At 44.5% G+C, this 17,407-nt stretch overlaps 1 protein-coding gene across 3 annotated transcripts in view; it reads right to left on the bottom strand.

Annotated features, from left to right (window-relative positions):
- Window positions 1-17,407, bottom strand: part of LOC107223320 (lachesin-like) — a 99,551-nt gene that overhangs the window by 7,708 nt on the left and 74,436 nt on the right. For all 3 annotated transcript variants that reach the window (XM_046746647.1, XM_046746641.1, XM_015662968.2), the window contains 2 exons: window positions 5,436-5,553; window positions 276-391 (listed from right to left, as the gene is read on the bottom strand). In XM_046746647.1, the coding sequence (XP_046602603.1) occupies window positions 276-391; window positions 5,436-5,490 (171 nt within the window). In that variant the 5' untranslated portion in view covers window positions 5,491-5,553. The remainder of the gene's footprint in view (window positions 1-275; window positions 392-5,435; window positions 5,554-17,407) is intronic.

Below are 17,407 nucleotides of genomic sequence, written 5' to 3'. Positions count from 1 at the left end.
TCGGATAAAGTTCCGAACTTTGGGCTGCGGAGTAACGCGGAAAGAGCGGCCCAGACTCAATCGAGAAATAAATAAAAGTTCACTTTACGATTGTTCAGCTTACGCACTGATACTTCATAAGGCCCGCCTGCCTGCCTTCGGGAGTTTCCTTTACACACAGACTTACAGTCGAGTCGAGATAATTGATTTCGGATCTCGCTTCGGCAGGTGGCTAAAAGGTTAACGAAACAAAGTGTAATAAAATGGCCAAGTTAACCCTGCTGCGACTAACTCACCTTGTAAGATTGAAGGTGATTCACGACACAGGTGAACGATACGTCCCGGCCTTGTGTTACCGTGTGGTTCTCCAACGGGGCCAGAAACTCTGGTTTCACTTCCGGCGAATTTTGGCCTGAAACACATTATTCGTTTGTTTGTAGTTACTTCTAATTAATTGAGCGTAAGATTCGAGGTATCGGGCCTCTGACTAATCGATCGTAAAAATGAGACCCGGTATAAGGTGATAAGAAAAGAGCGGGAAAATAGGGCGGAAATGCATCGAACGTAATTTTGGGAAAATAGTCACGAACGCGAGTGGCAACCCGAAGGCTCTTACGGTTTGCAGCACGAGTGCTTTTGCAATTTGTGAATGGACGAGGTTCGGAATTCGTTGTAATGGAGGGGCAATCGCGTGGTATTTTTTCCCTATACTTCTTCTTCCTCTTTCTTTTCTTTCCTTTCTTTTTTTTTTCTTCTATTTTTATCCCTCTCCTTCTCGCCAAACACGGGACTTCCGCGCGCCGCGTTTATATTGTATTCGACAGCGTCGCTTAAACCCGGATTTCTTCCTCTTCGTCTTATACCGTTCTTTTAGTTTTCTTAGATTCGTTCTCCCTTTTCCCGCCTCCCGGATCCCGTCCGGGAGATAAACATTCCGGAAGTCTCTACACCGAAGCCGTCGCGAATGCCGGGAATAAATAAATAATGGTCGATTGAATATTCAACATTTTTCTGCCACCGATAGATTGAAAATACCATACGCTTGTATTCGTATCGAATTCTCTCATATGCGGTCATGCACGAGACCGATAAGTGGGGAAATTCTTCAAACTCACACGATTCTGGATGCGAATCGCAGATATCGCCCTCGGGCTTCCATATATCCTACATAAAACGTTATATAAAATTCTCCAAATTTTTTTTCCACCCTCCACGTCATACGCTTCCCATTTCTAGAATTCAGAATTCAGGAACTCGGATGATTCCACAATTTGAGTGTCACATTCGTCTTATTGTTTACAGTTGCAGGCACCAAGAAAAAAAAACTGTAGTAGATATAAAGGAATAGGAAATAATTTGAATTCACTTGATTTCGCGAGATTATGCACTTTCGATTAAGAAAACGTTTTTTGACCGACAGAAATCAATTAGTCGCGTGCTGTCCTCAAAATCATAAATTATCAATGGTCGAACGAAAAGAAATTTATTGGCCTATGAAGCCACGGAAATATTCTGTGGGTTGAAAAATCGATTCGAGATTTCATCCGCAGTCTGTAATGAATTAATTTCATCGAATGAACTGAAATTCAATTCTCGATACAATTGAATAGTTCTTTATTTCATAAAATTTGCAAGTAAACGTTTCTGTCGCTGAAATAAATTTAATTTGAAAGTATGCCATTGCGTTGAATTGATTAATGCCAGTAAAAGACATTTTTTTTTTCAATATTCAAATGAACGTTTGATACCTGTTGCTGAGTGATGAAACGCAGATTTGATCGATTAGCAGAATATAACGTAAGGTACAAGTCATGTGAGAGTTCTGCACGTGAAAAACGCGCCCTGATTTTCAAATCAAATTACCAGCTATGCATGTAATCAGTAAGTACCGAGGCTATCCGAAGTAATCCATCGATATCCTGAGCTAAGCTTCTGAGTTGATTGAATCGCAACTCTATTACTAGATACACCCACCAACCTATTTCGCGCAAATCGTACGTATACGGTACGAAACTGATCATCGTGGCTCGAATCTCGTAAAGAAAAAGGAGCCGAAACGATTTTACTTCTCAGCGCGAGCTATGAAAGGGGGAAAATACTGGAGCGCCCTGCTCGGAATGGGAATGGAATTTGGAAAATAGAACGGAGGGTGAAGTCAAAACTCGTACCAATTCACTGCGCGAAAAATAATACTGTAGAAATTTTTATCGCTGACAAAATTAGCTAAACTCGACTTTTGAACGATGTGAAAATTTGCGCTTTGTTGTTCAATTCGATCTCTAAAAAGAAACGTCTTGCAAACTTGAGTAGACTTTCAAAGTTTCGACTTTTTCTTCACTATATTACAGTTTCGCTTACGAATCGTAATACTGTTAAACTTCTTAAAATGATATCTCTTTTCCTCTTCATTCTTGGCCATTCAATATATTCTGGTACTCTGGAATTTGAAAACTACTTCGTGCGAGTAAATTCAAAAAAATCCCTCGGAATTATTTGGACAGCATATTTTTGCACTAAAAGGTGCAGCGATTTTGTTATGTGACAAGTTGAAAGATGCGTGAATTTAACTTGAAAATACATCAAGTAATACACATCAAGTACACACTACCCTTGTAATTCTTACTCGAAAAAAGTTCGATACTTGTTTAATAATTTCGACGCATAAATTTTTCACGGTTAAATTTTTGGAGAAACGATTTATTACGAAGAGACGCGCGGTGCGTGGATCGCGTCTCGATCGGATCCATACGAACGGTTATGGCAATATCTGGGCGGGAGGATTCGAAGGCGAGAATAAGGGTAAGATTTTCAGATGTGTTTCACCGTTCGAGGGAGATTGTCTCGTTAGCATAATCCGAAGAGACTGAAGTAAAGGAGAAGGCGCGAAAGCGAAGGTGGGAAGGGTGAGAGGGGGCGGTTCTTCCAGTTTCTCTTAGCTTCTATCAAATTCCCTCGGCTCCTACTGCAGCAGCAGCAGCTTCTCCGTTTCTATATCGAGCCGTTTCTTCTCGTTGGTATTTTTCCAATACGTCTTGGCAAGAAGCCCCGGGGTGGGTTGTCAGAGGGTGGCGCTATTGTGCTTTATTTAAGGGCGCGACAGCCGTATTAAAACTGCTTCACTCAAGCCTCTTACTCCCCCTGCGAACCGCCCTCTCAGAGCGACACGATCCAGCTTTAAGCTTACCCACCTCTCACGTCCATTCGCCTCCCGATACACAAACACGACTAGCTTCTGTACGTACCTTGTGAGACTTCACAGGCGTGTAAATACGACCGACAGCGCGACAGCACGAAATACCGGCGACACGTGCGCAGCCGAGATTCAACGCCTCGCAATCAGTCTCGATGCGGTTTCTGATCATGCCTCGGTTCGACTCGCCGCTAAGATCCCGTAGACGATTGTAACGTGCAAAATTATGCATACCCACCGTCAAACTTCTGGCGTGGTTTGCAAGCTCTCCTTCACTTTGGCCGTAAAGTATTCCCGGTTGAAAGTCGCGGGAGACGCTTCGCTGAAACTGCGTACCAAGTTTTTTTTCCTACTCAACTTGTAAGAAAACGAAATTTATACCATTTCCAATCAGCGTCGCTGCTCAAGCAAATTTCGAAAAAAATATCATTGGATTAAATACATTCCGGGAAATCTATCATTACTATTTTCTTCATTCAGACCGTGAGTAGGTAAATGTACAACTTTCGAACTCGAAGTTATTTCGACTGTCTGCTTGTCACCAATTATATGCAATTGATTATTCTCGCCCAAGTCTATAACGATGTATATGTATTGGTGAAAAATTTATTGCGAATCGAATTATTTGGGAATTTATACTTGTAGAATTGGGAAACTGCTGGCTCAATTCCATACGAATATATCCCATCTCTTAGGGTTTCGATAGACGTACTTTTCTCTGTGAAAAAAATAAATCACACTGATCTGCACCGTCGATACGGATGATCAGTTACGTTGAGCTGATTGAAATTACCGAAAATCCACCGTTTCATCATCTTTTTTTAAACTTTATTTAGACCCTGAAGTTTCCTGAAATATTTCGCAGCCGGTACCTTGGCCACTGACTACAATGAATCGCGTCACGTGCCGAATTACGCGATGGCTGTGTTATATATCTACGTATAATTGTGTACATTTCTATAATCTTCATCCAAATTGTGTTCCATTCTCTTCTGTTATTCCCATTGTTATAATTTCCGCGTATTGCGGCACAATATTACGGAGTCAGAGCTTTATCGTTTTCAGAATCGTCAGCGCGTTCCTCCGTATTCTATCGACCTTCTATGGCTTTGTGATAAGAAGTTTGAAAACGTTTACAGTCCGCTTACAATATACCCTCAGCTTTCGTTTTGTTCACATAATTTTACATTCACGTGCGAATCCGCACCGTCAAATTTTCACGCATTTAAACTATTGAACTCAAAAATTGGCAAGTACCACGTTTTTGTATTGTTCTTTATCGAGCTAGAGATCGGCACTCGGTTAATTTTCTGCACATTATGTGAGGAAATAGGCGAAGAGGCTCCTTTGAGGTCCAAATTGGCCCTGACATTTATCGCTTGCGTTTCACCTCGGCTATGGGGGAGTGCGTTTAAGGCAGTTTATACGGCGTTAAATCAAGGTAAGCACCGGGGCGTAATCGAGGCGTAATTCTCGACTTGATCTCCCCGGAGAAGTCGCCCCCGAAAGGAGTAACTGATTCGGCTGAACGCGGGATCACAGACTCAAAGTGACCAGAGCGTGTGAGTGGGAAGGGCTGCAGAGGGTGTGCAGGAGCAATAGATCGTGGAACCCCGCCGGGTTTCTCAGAATCCACTTAAATCCGCCATGATTTAGTTAAAGTCACACGGATTTCCACCGCGGACGATTTTCGTCGGTGCTGCAGGCGAGCGGAAAGCGAACATTGTGCAGGCAAAGCTCTCTCGGTGTTATAAAGTGCACGAAGCCGGCGATACAGCGGAGCGCCTCGAGGTGAAAATCAAATCCGTATAGCTTTAAGAAAAATTGTCAGGAAAAATATACGACAAATATTCGTGGTTTGAAGAAGCTTTTAGAATTTCGTGACGGGTCCGTTTAGCTATTGCATGTAACTGTAATGCCTGATGAATGTACAAATAGCGGTTTTTCGTTACATTTTTTATATATCATCTGAGAAGTGAACTCCTCCCACGGAGTAAAGTTTTCTAGCTAAATAAATTGGCGCCGTTTATTCGAGACGTTGATGTATCGAAAATGAGAATAAGGCAGAAAATGTAGGTAAAGAGAAAAGGAAAGAAAAAAAAAAGAACAAACTCCCGCGGGTTCCGTATTAATTTCTGTCACAGCTGAAATTATTTTACTGATTCTTATCGTCTGCACCGAGTTCAGTGACAAATTGACTAAGTAAGTCACGCGACAGACGAACGTGAAGAATTTATAAAAGTAGGTATATGCGGGTTCGACTTACACAGGGAAAGATGCAGAATCGCTCCAAGAACAGCAGCGAGTTTCCTCGATGCCATGAGAGCGAGAATTTGTCTTATGCAGCTCGACGAGCGATTCGAACCTGCTGGATGTGCACCAATCTGGAACAGAAAAGCAGGAATTGCGACGTTGGTCTCTCCCGTTTCGGAATCATTTCATTAGGAATACATGAGATTGAAGTTTTTTTTTTTTTTTTTTTACACATACGGAAGAATCTCGTCAGGAATTTATCATACAGCGACATTTCATTTCACCCATGCATGTTTGCCCTTTGGTATATCTAGATACAATAAGCTGTCGCGTTTACGGGTTTCGTTCCATGAATCGCAAATGAGATACGAACTTTCTATAGTTCACACGTTGAATGCACGTCACAGGCGATAAGGTACTTGTAGTATAACATAGGTATGCATAACCAGGCAAACCGGCCGGCTCTGGTAGTGTTTTATATCCGAGGGACATATCTCTCCGCACTCCGCAGGGGCCAATATTTTTATGCTGCACCGGTGAAATTGATAGCAGGCACGTTGTTCCTGCGAATTTCATCTCATCCGATGACCTTCTATTATATAAAGCACCCACATTCAATAATCCTGACAGGTTCTTAAAATGCTCAAGACTGACGTACGCCCGTAAAATAAAAAGATAACGAGCAAATAAAAACCAGTTTCACAAATTGAAACGCGGCGAGAATCAAGTGGCGTGAAAAAATTTACCCTAGACCATTTTCGCGAGGGCAAAAACCGAAACGCGAGCGTCGACGATAAGACATCTCTATCCAAGCGGGTTTGATTGGGGCGAAAATCAATTGACGAATAGGGGATCGTACCGAAGGGTTTCCATATCTCGAATTGAGTAGCAGGTAAAGGTCAGTTGATAAATTTCTCTCAGCTGTTTGTCCAGCAGGAAATATAATATCTTGGAACAAATCCGAGGGAAGAATAAGGTCCTCGGAGCGGGCGAAGAGCAGGGACGAGGGTGGCTTAGGTGGTCGTCGCACGGCTAAATGGCCGCTCCTACACTCTTGTGTTTCTCTTTGCGATACCTGTTCATGACAGGTGGTTCGCAGTTATTCAGTCAACCGCGGCAGAACGATCGGCTGCTGCCCCGGTTCGTATTGCTTGCACCATAATTCTCCCGTTTACCTCCACTTCGACGATTATACACATGTGCCCGTGTCATTGGCATCAGCTGTTCAGGTAGTAGCCTGAACTGTAATACGGCCACCGCACGTGCCGAATTCGCAAAGGTCTCCGGATTTAACTACTTTAACATAAGTATCTGAGACCTAGTTATCAAGAGTTGTCAAAAGGAAAACGTAATTGACCATTTGTAAGGACCACCCGTAGGTTTCTTTTCCGATTTCTTATTTGTTTGAAAAGTTTTCTTTTATACTTTTGTACTATCCTTGTTGGTACGAATTGTCTGACATGGACTTCCAAAGCCGAGACGTTACGATATTACAGTATTTCAAAGTCTTTATGTTCATACTCACTTTCAACTTATCTATTATCTGTAATAATGCGATTGCCGAATGCTTGATTGTACAAGCTGTGAAACTTTCGACTATAAGATGAGGAATCGGAGGAAGGAATGTGCTCGACAATGATCCTCGCTTGTACTAAGGACGAGAGAAGCGTTTTTTACGGTACGGTACAATGCCAGGATGTGACAGGGTGCCTATAAATTGTGTGTTGAACGTGTCTAAGATACCGATTGTATCCTATACTGACCAGACCGTGTTGGATCAGTTGTTTCTTCGAGGATGTAACTTGTCCAATATCAACACTCGAAAAGGAACGGCATGCGGAATTTATCGGGGTTTTTTTTATCTTCCTCTCTTCTCTTCTTTTTGCTGAAATTCAGATTTCCCGTATGTTGACTTTCGTCTTGTTTACCCAATTCTCGCAATACGTCTTGTACATTTATTTCAACATTAATTCCCCTCCCCGTTATCCTTTCATCTCGTCAAATATTTACCAGTCTTGAGTTACGTCAACTGTACCACCGCTTACAACAAACCCTATCCTTGTTCTTAGCCGTGTACAAACATCAAGTGGTGCAGGCTGCGAAAAAAATCTCAAAGTATCGCGTCCCCATAAATTGGCTCTTTGACATATTTGCTCAAACACCGAGAAATTTCAAACACTGATTTATCAGTCTCGAATCGTCAATAATATCGAATACCTCCGGTGGTAGTATAATCACAGTGTCACACACAGTTCATTAATGCAAACCATAGCTACGGTGCAGAGTAAACGGTCCTAATAAATTCACTCAATTTCATCACCGTTTCGCATGTGCGCAAATAATGATTCTCTGCAGAATTTCATAAGCTTATAATTAGATTATTTTACTCCAAAGTTTAATTACAATGGTGCGTTGAACGGTACGTTGCATATTTTGATTACAAACACGATGTATGGGATGATGATATTCGACCACCGCGTGATGGAAGTTTTTGGCTAACCGCATACACTGTTTTTACGAGTGGCATGATTGCGGGTTATTTTCTTCTCTTCAGACTCCCAACGTACATGGAGCATTATAATTATGCTTTTCAAAGCTTTTCTTGAGGTACAAATTCCTGCTGTTTCATTAACCTCAAGCCCAGGCTTCGCTTTGAGTAGGTAACTCAAGGATTTCGTTAATTACGCGGGTATTTCTCATTTAAGCCGGAGGCAGAAAGCGGATTTCAATTTTCAAGGACAGGCTTCGTGCCATAAATGTATTAAGAAAAAGTACGAATGACTCTGCGACAGTCGCGTCGAGAACCGATGACGGAAGAAGGAAAATAGTGAATATAACCGCGGCGGACGATTCTGTAATATGAAAAGAAACAGAATCGATCGGATTTTCCAAGAGTATTCGCAAGGGTCGGGATGTGTGTGCGAACTACTACTGAAATTACATACATGACACGAGTTTTCCCCGTAAATGCGTCCAAATATGAGTTTGCCCAGCCGCAGCGTTCTTGAGTGAATTCAACGAAGACGTCGCGTACAAAATTTCCGGCAAAGTGCTTTCGAGCCCCAAATTCAGTTCCCTTTCACCGAGCTATTCTTCCGCAGCCTCGTACATTGTCGAAAATAAAGAATGAAATAAACTAAGGAAGTTGAGAAAAAGGTGAAAAAAAACGAGGAGAACCTGATCGTTCCGCGTGAGTTTCCCACGAGACATAGGTATAGGTGTACGAGAGGAAACACCGCAGGAGCTTCAATTTTCCGATACCCACGGGTGGTTGGATCGACACTTCCAGAACACAATGGAAAATCAAACCGCATCTCTATTTCGTTCCGCAGATTTACGCGTTTTCAAGTACCGGATATTATCGCAGCTGACGGAGTCCCCTTCATAACACAATAACAATATTTCCCGGCGTGATCGGTTAGACGGCGGATGTATCGGGGGTGATTTTTCCTCCTTTTTCTCGAAGCTTTCCCAGGGGCGACTTTTAGCGACGTCCTACTTGCAGGCTCTCGTCATTCCGATTCTTCACTTCGTTCGGATCTCTGCTCGTGGAGGACGTGGGCGAAAAGGTGACGGCGAAGAGCGCACTTTGTATGCGTACCGACTACGGCGTAACATGTTTTCTCTATCATCCTAGAGGAGGTCCCGGTTTCTCTGCCGGCCGATCCGTCGAGCTCTCCTTGCCCGTCGGAGAGACCCGGGCTCGCATGTATCTCGTAATACACTTATCTTCCATTCGTTCGAGCTTATCTTCTTAAATCCCGAAGCTTTTCCCCCGTCGAATGACTGCCGGAATGACGTCGACCGGCTGAGAAAATCTCCTCGAAGGTCTGATGCAGGATACGCGGAAGCCATGCAAAATGTTACTCAAGCGGAGAGAAGGCACGGCATCGGTATGTACGATGTAAGAACGCGGAGGCTGCGAATAAGTGACCGATTGAGAAAGGCCTCTGTAAATGGAGCACTGAACCGCGGGTATAAGATTAACGCCGGGGCCTCTATCTGCCGGGTGTATAACCAGCTTATACCTTATCTTGAAAGTTGTTCAACTAGCGAAAACTACGATAAACATTAAACTGTTTCCCGTTACCACGCTTCGAGCCAAGTTTTACGAGCAATTAACTGTTGCAAGCACCGACCCGGCGAGAAATTCGTTAAATTATGTCATTACGGGGCTGTTATTCTCTCCCTGTTACCTATTGACCTGCCATTCGCACACCGCTGTTCAGCGATATGGCAAACGATTCTCGATCAAACCTTACAAAATTTCTCAGGTCTCCTTATTCCGTTTGCTGAATTCCGGAATTCGAGTGTAACAGGCAAGCTCAAAGTCATCGCTGGAAAGTCAGAGTCATCTACAACTTGAAGATTTCAAATAGCAAGATGATTCCTAATTCGACTGCTTCGTGGTTAATCAGCGCACCGAGTCTCTCGATGAATTCCAAGGAAGAAACGGAGGAAAGATCGCTGGATCGGGTTTTTTAAACACTTCAAAAAACAACACTTAATTCACCCTCGTTGAACGGACGATTTGGTGAAACGTTCAAGTACTGTTCAACCCTATGCTTTATTCCCGGTTTTACAGTTTATTTTGTAGTTTCGTAAGAACGAACATTGAACGGTTGACTGACTGTTCAGCGGGAAAAGTTGGAAAAAGTTTTGTCACGATGTCGACTGTTTACTTTGGCAGTCAGTGGTTCCGAAGTTTAAGCACAGAACGTAAGACGGCCTCGAAAGCATATTATATATTGTGTACAAATCGCATTCACCGAGTTTGTAGAATTTTCTTTGCGAACTCTTGGGTAAAGTTTGCGCGAAGAGAATGAGGAGCGCATCATTTTCCGATGCGCGTTGCCTCCCGTGAACAATATTTCGTTATCCTCGGTGTTTGATTGGTATCTGGAATGGATCGGGGCCGATAGGGAATAAGCCGAGCATTCCCCGAGTAGGCGTAAAACTTTTAACAAGTTGAGGTGACAGTCGCTCGCTGTAAGAAAACGAAGGAGTTTTTTGCGTCGGGGTTGGGCGTCTCGGTCTCGAGCCAGGACACAAGGTACACATTTATTATTTATAATATATATAAAAGTATAGGTCACGAGTTCCGTGGGTGACTAATTTACTCCTGAATCGAGGTGAAGTCTCGTTACCTGCTAATTAAAATCAACTTCTTCCTGCCGCCCAGCACCCGAAGAAGAGCATTATTCGAATCCGCATAGCTCGGTAAGGGGCATCTAAATTACTTGTAACAAAAGGCATCTTTTGAAATCCACGAACGAGCCGCGTAGGTTCTCGTCGTCTGCAGAAGGACTTTAAACCCTTGCAAGGGGACGCAATCACCCGAATATTAACAATGGCTCGGGGGGTCGAGGCGGGACCAAAGCAGGCGTAGGTGAAGGTGATGAGTAGGAGTTCTTCGACCTCCGGAAACTTGCCCCGTTGTCTCAGGGCGGTGGGTCCAAATTTTCCTGCCTGGGATCTAGCGGCATTGGTAAGAGGAATAAAAGGGCAGGTTGACGACGCGTTATCGAACCAGCCGCGTGGCCTCTTCGCACTTTCAACTTCCAGACGCAACGCGATGCGAAGGAACAACACGCAACCGTTGACAAACCCGGCGCTTCCACCTCCCTCTCGCTAACGGCAGACCGCGGAGCAAGAGGAGAAAACGGAGGAGGAACTAGTTTTTGGCTCTTCGCGACGTCATTGTCTGCCCCAAGATTCATAAGAGGCGGAATGGGAACGGGGCTTCCTGGCCCTTCCCTTATACCTTCTTAGCACAAAAGCTCCGGCAGTTAGTTTAGTCGGGCTAACCTCTAGCTACGCCTCCACTCTTGCCCTCGTACACCGGCACCGACACCAGTCCCATTTACTCGCAAATTCACCCTGCACCCGCTATTCCAGTACCCAATCTCACCCTGGCGAATTTCAATGCTGTCTGGCCAGAAGCCGCACGTGCGGGATGAATTCCATGGGGTGATCGGATTTTTGTTTCAGCAACCTGTGATAGCGAAAATGGTACGGGTACACTACCGTGATTTGTCATCAATTTCCCATTTTCCTGTACCAGCATGCCCGCTAATCAAGTCGGAAAAAGCCTGCATACACCGTGAGAGGAATTGCAACCGATGGCTGGTGCGACAGTTGCTATTGGTTATGGTAATATTGCCCATTTGCAATTGCCACTGTAACCAGACCCGGCCGCAGTTTTTTGAGGCTTTTTAACCTCCGGTGTACGCGTCATATTATATCGACAGCTGGACGTGAGCCACATGTAGCTCAGCATGGTACCCACTGTACACTGTCGTCCATATACGGTATACGTATAATCTGCAAGTGTGCATAGAAGACGCGTGCATTTTCATCCCCCCTTGGCGAGTAGGAACAAAGTTTTCCTACGTAAAATAACAGTGGCTCTCCCGAGTAGTATAACGAGGAGAATTCTGCGTACAGATCCCAATACCAACATTTTACCGACATTCTCAGCCGCTTTACAGCTCAGACACAAGCCCTTTTTACCGATGATCGATAAGGTCAACCAGAGTGGGGATAACCTCCATCGAAAAAAAGGGTTCGTGTCCGAGCTGTGAAGCGGCTAAGAATGTCGGTAAGATGTCGGTATCGGGATCTATACGCAAAACTCGTTACACTGATCTCCAAGTATGGATTCAGAGGTCAAGGTGCGCTATGCTGGATTCTGAACGAGTGTATGGGCAGATGATGGGAGTCGTACATACCTTACATCGGACTATGTGCCCCGCGAGTGCAGGTACTTCCTGGACGTATCTACGTACATAGACGGGTATGTGCCGCGGATATATGTAGTGACGGCCATGCTTATGGCGGGGGGGGGGGGGGGGGGGGGGGAGCCGGGGATATAGCCAGGGACGTAACTCAGCATCAGCTAGCCGCCGGTTGACCAACCGTACCTAACCCCGGCATTTCCGTAATCCTGGGCAACACGGCACCCCGCAGAGAGAACGTATACCTCGAACCCCCGTAGATCTCGAGCCGTCGCTCGCGTTTTACTCGCCAGTTACTTTGAGGTCGATCCTGCCTCCGCGGGACACCCTCGCCCTGCATCCGCGTCCTCCTAATCGCGCTGTAATTACATCCTTGTTTCTGTTGGTCAGTAAGCGCCTTTACTCGCATTGCTGAACACCGTCAGGTCTTTTCGCGAAACAGCCGCGTGTCGCTCATCTATAGCGGTCGCCTTCCCTTCTCTTTCAAGGCACGAATAGTTCTGCTGGAATTTTTTGTAAAATTATCGAATATCTTGTAAGTTTCGTTGTAAGTTTGAGGTAATTGTGATGCACGCGATTATTACTTACGTACCGAAGATACGAATCGATCGATTTTTACCGACATTTAAAAAACACATTCGTTGAATTCAAACACGTTATTGTACTCTTGGTAGATGCCTTTGTTGCATTTGATTTTTTCGTACCCCAAATATCAAACGCACTCGAGAACGCGATGATTTTATTTTGCAGTCCTTACGGAGCTGTAAATTCTGCCAAAAATCAATGCACGCGATGGGTATGAAAAATAGATGTATCGAAAAAAAAAGAATATGTTAAAAGCGGACTGTCCCCGCATCCTTTTCGACACGACTGCAGCGATAAATCAAATCCTCGCAGAGGTTGCGTACATGCAGCGGCTGTAAATATAATTAATATACGAAAAGGGCGTAGCTGCTTCGCAGTTTTAGTCAGCCTGCAGTCAGCCAGAAAAGCTGTTCAACGTTCGGTGGCAAACAAGGTTTGCAAAAAGCGAAGAAAAAAAAAAATTGGCAAAAAGTTTGGGACTGGTGCAGGAAATCGCCGCGCCAGAAAGAAGCGCGTGTTTTTCTGGACCAGCGCCAAATAGTATAAGGCTGTCCGCGTGTGCCGAGGTGAAAATTAGAACTTGGTTTCCTTCCCGTTGTTTTCCGCGGTTTTTTTCAACCATCCTGTCCTTCTCGTTCATCCCGTGAACTCGAAAATGTCTCGAGTATTATTCGACACGAATGACGACGAGGGTCGACCGGCTGCAGCAGCAGAACCCTCGTGACTTTACGCGTCTGCGAAATAGTGGCATACATTATTGCTTCGAAGGGCTGAAAGGGATCGAGGGTCCGTGCACCGGGAGCCGAAAGACGCCGTGGACCGATTCTAAAGAGCGAGGGGGTCGAGCTGCTTCCACCGCGGGCAGGAACCTAATTAATCAAACTCCGAAAACAGCTCGACAGCGTCTACCCCACTTAAAACTCCCACGAAACTGCGATAAACGCTTCATAATCATAAATATACCCAACCTAACGTTGTTATCTTCTTCGTCGAGCGAGCGTGATCCGTTACACCGGTAACTAGGAAAACCCGTGTAGGTAGGTAGGTATCCACCAACAACCCGGGTTGTACAGACGCTTTGCTACTCGTCTCGAGGACTTTCAACCTTCTCAACCCCCAGCAGACATCAGCAATCTAAATTGTACGGTGAATTCTCCACTTTTTACCTGCACCGGAAGAAGTCTTCGAATTCGTAAAAACACGAATTTCAATACCGGCGCAATGATGCTTGGAGATTTTCAACCGCGTGTAGACAAGGCTAACTATAGGAAGATTAAAATACGTCCACCATGATCGTAAACTCCGTGTTTATATTCGATGCCCGCGTAATTTGTACAACCGTAACTCGATTCGGATACAGCTTAATTGAATATCCAGCGAATTTATCTGACTCAATTATATTACATGATATAATTCAATGTTCCACCTGCGAGCAACAAAAGTTTGGGGGAAGCAATGCCAAGTATATGAACCCGCACTGATTTCAGGGCTATAATAGACGGGGAAAATACAGGTTCGCAAACTCAATCAGAGTTTTTTCACCGATCGCAGAATAAAAAAGCACTCGAAGCGATTCGAAATAAAGTAATGGGAAAGTGTATTGGGATAGTTTTTCTACTACAACTTTTCGTTAAGCATATAAATTACAGGTGTATTGAATCGGATAAAGTGAGTAACTTTTTCTTCCAAATTCATTCTTTTTACCCTGCACGTAATTTCGCATATAAACTTTTTCACGAAAAATTGAGAAGTAAAATAACAATAATTCGGTATTACCGATACACCATTGTCCAAAGTTTTCGGGCAAGTTTTATTTCAAGCGTGGTCTCGCTCCTGCCTAGATTTCATGAAAATGGTATCTTGGTGTAAAAACCTTGAAGCGATTTACTCTCACGGCAGCTCCTGTCGTAAAGTCGCTCTTCATAAGTTTGCGGGTGAGTTTTTCAGCCCCTGAATCTCACCCTCGTCCTCGTCTGACGGACACGCGACGCCGGCGGAAAGCCGCAAAGCCTTGAATTATCGAAACCTAATTAGTCAAGGTAGGTTAAAAACGTCGATAAGCTAATATAAATGCACGACGCGCCGATGAAGCCGGGCGTTTTTTTTTCTCGCCTTAAACTTTTTAAACGCGTTATAATAACTCCGGCTTAGTAGCAAAGTGTGCGAAACATAATCACGCATTATGCGTTCGTTTTTAGCACAGGAAATATTACCAAATGTACCATAATCCCTGAAAGCTTGAAGCAATGGGATGGCGAGACTTTCAAAAAATAATTAGCCTCTGTTGCGTCCGTTGATGTTTTCCTTTCTCCGGTATATTTCGATGCGGAAACATTCTAATACCGAAACAATGTTTCTGGCACAACCATTTCAAAAGCTCAACATCTCGAAACGAGATAGATCGTACAAGCGAGTAAAGTAATTTGAAAAAAGGGAGAGGGAGGTGAGGGAAAATCCGATACGCCTGTACTGTTATCTTTTTCCCAGCTAATTCGACCCCGGTGTAAAGTAAATCAATGGCCAATAAATTGCTGGCCAACAAACCGTAACCCATACGGGGTGCGTGAAATCGGACCGCGGGCTGCGTGGCCGGGAAGAATCATTAGGACGATATCCGTGCCCTTTCACCTTCGCCCCGAACCAGCTCAGGGCTCTCGGGTCAGGTCAACCCGACTTCTAGACATGCCTAATCTCCTCGTAAAGACCGCGTCGTCGGCAATCTGCTGGAGGGCTTGATTCGAGTCGAGTGTCGCAACCCTCGAGCGACGGGCATGTCGCTTCCCCTCCTCGTTTTTTTCCCTGTCACTTTTCCCGCCAAGAATAATGCCCGGCAGATTTCGCTCTCTCACGGCTTGCCAATTTCCACTTTACGTTCTACAGTATAATTACAATCGCGATTGTTTCGCGCCGAAATTATTCTTCGTATAATTGCTGGTTCGAAAAGCTCGTTCTACTCTCCGAATACATTCCGACGAAAATATTGACGACCTGCATACGTGCAGCTATTTGCGAATGCAAAGGAAAAGCAGATTCTCGAGGCTCGCTTGCAAGCGCGAATTTGAATGCTCCACCATGCTGCAGGTTCGCGTTTATTTTACCCCGAGAATTTGCTATTTCACAGAAACAAGGAATTCCTACCTCGAGAAGATCTTTTCTATTCATGCTGGACCAGCGGAGGCGCGGTCAAGTATAGCCTCCACTTCGTTTCGGAGAAGCTGCAAAATAACGAACAATAAAAAGGGGCGGAGAGAGAAAGAGAGAGAGACGCTCTCTAAAATAGCCAGATTCAGATTGTCTGCGAATTCAACCCTGACATGATGGTCCTGCAGACAGTGAAGGATGCCAATGCGCGCGAATGAACGCTGTAGGTATAATATGTATATTGGTGTCTGTTTAGTCCATTTGTTTACCGGCCAAAACACAAACAGAGCCAGAAGACATTGCATGGCACGAGAAAATTATACGCTGAGATAGAATGCATCAACGCGCAAAACGCGTCCGGCATGCGAAGCGGATGTGGAAATCCCGGGACTAAATTATTATAACGAAGAGCCGATAATTGCGTGCGACCCAACTGATATCGCCGTGCGACGAACAAGGTCCTGAATATCTGACTGTATTCCCTGATTCCCGTAGGAAGCAAACAATGCCGGGGTATTCATAGATGTAATAAAATTGTAAAAAAAATAAGCAAAGAATACTCGGGAACGTCGTTTGCATCGAGGAGGGTATATGGATGCGTGGATGGATAAAATGTGAAGTGAGAGAAAACTTGCCGAGTGAAGTTGAATGTAAAAGTTCAAACAAGAGTCTCTTTGGGTAAATATAGTATAAAGAAAGGTGGGTGGGCGCCCGTCGTCATCGAACTTTCGAACTAGACTTCATAATTGAACGCGAGTCGATGTCTGATCGCTTATTTTCTCCCGTAGCTCTGACGACGGAACTTTCTTTTACTTTCCCGACATTCAAGAACCGTCGAAGATGGTTCGAATCGCCCGAAGGATACCGGGACGCCTCGATATTCGCGCTCTGTAAGATGTAACCGAAGGACTTCGAGACGGATCGATTCGCAAACAGACAAACGAGAGAGAAGAGGAACGAAATAAGAGGGGATGGAATACCGGAGAAGAAACGAAATATCGTTCGACTTTCACTCAAAACTTTTTCAAGTCTACCCAGGGATAAAAGTGGGTTTAACACCAACGAGAACAGGGACCACTCACTCGAGCTGACTCTTAACTCCTAACTCTTCAACTCTCCCGGCCTTCTTCTTCGCCCTCCAGGATTTGATTTCCCGGCACCCTTTGCCTGTTGCCCGCTGCTCCGGGTCATAAAAACTCGAGAATACGGCCACCTGCGATTGCGAAAGGTGATCCAAGCTGCCTTTAGAGGTTCTTAGTCAGTCACGGATACCATCAGTCTACTCCGCTAATGCTCGTACGCTTTGTCGATTCTCGCAACATCGCCGACTGAGAGCTAGTGACTAATTGAAACGGATGATGGGTATACATCAAAAAGGTTCCAAGACGTGTCAGGCATAGATACACGCGGTGTTTGCGACGAGTTACCACAAACTCGCTACTTAGCGATTGAATCTTGCATTTGCATATCGCACGAAGAAAGAAACAATTTTAAACGTTGGCCAAGTAATGATAAAAAATTT

The sequence above is a fragment of the Neodiprion lecontei genome, chromosome 1 (genome assembly GCF_021901455.1).
Source record: "Neodiprion lecontei isolate iyNeoLeco1 chromosome 1, iyNeoLeco1.1, whole genome shotgun sequence".
Lineage (NCBI taxonomy): Eukaryota > Metazoa > Arthropoda > Insecta > Hymenoptera > Diprionidae > Neodiprion > Neodiprion lecontei.
The sequence above is the reverse complement of the archived record's forward strand: the minus strand, read 5'-3'. Positions and strand labels throughout refer to the sequence as shown.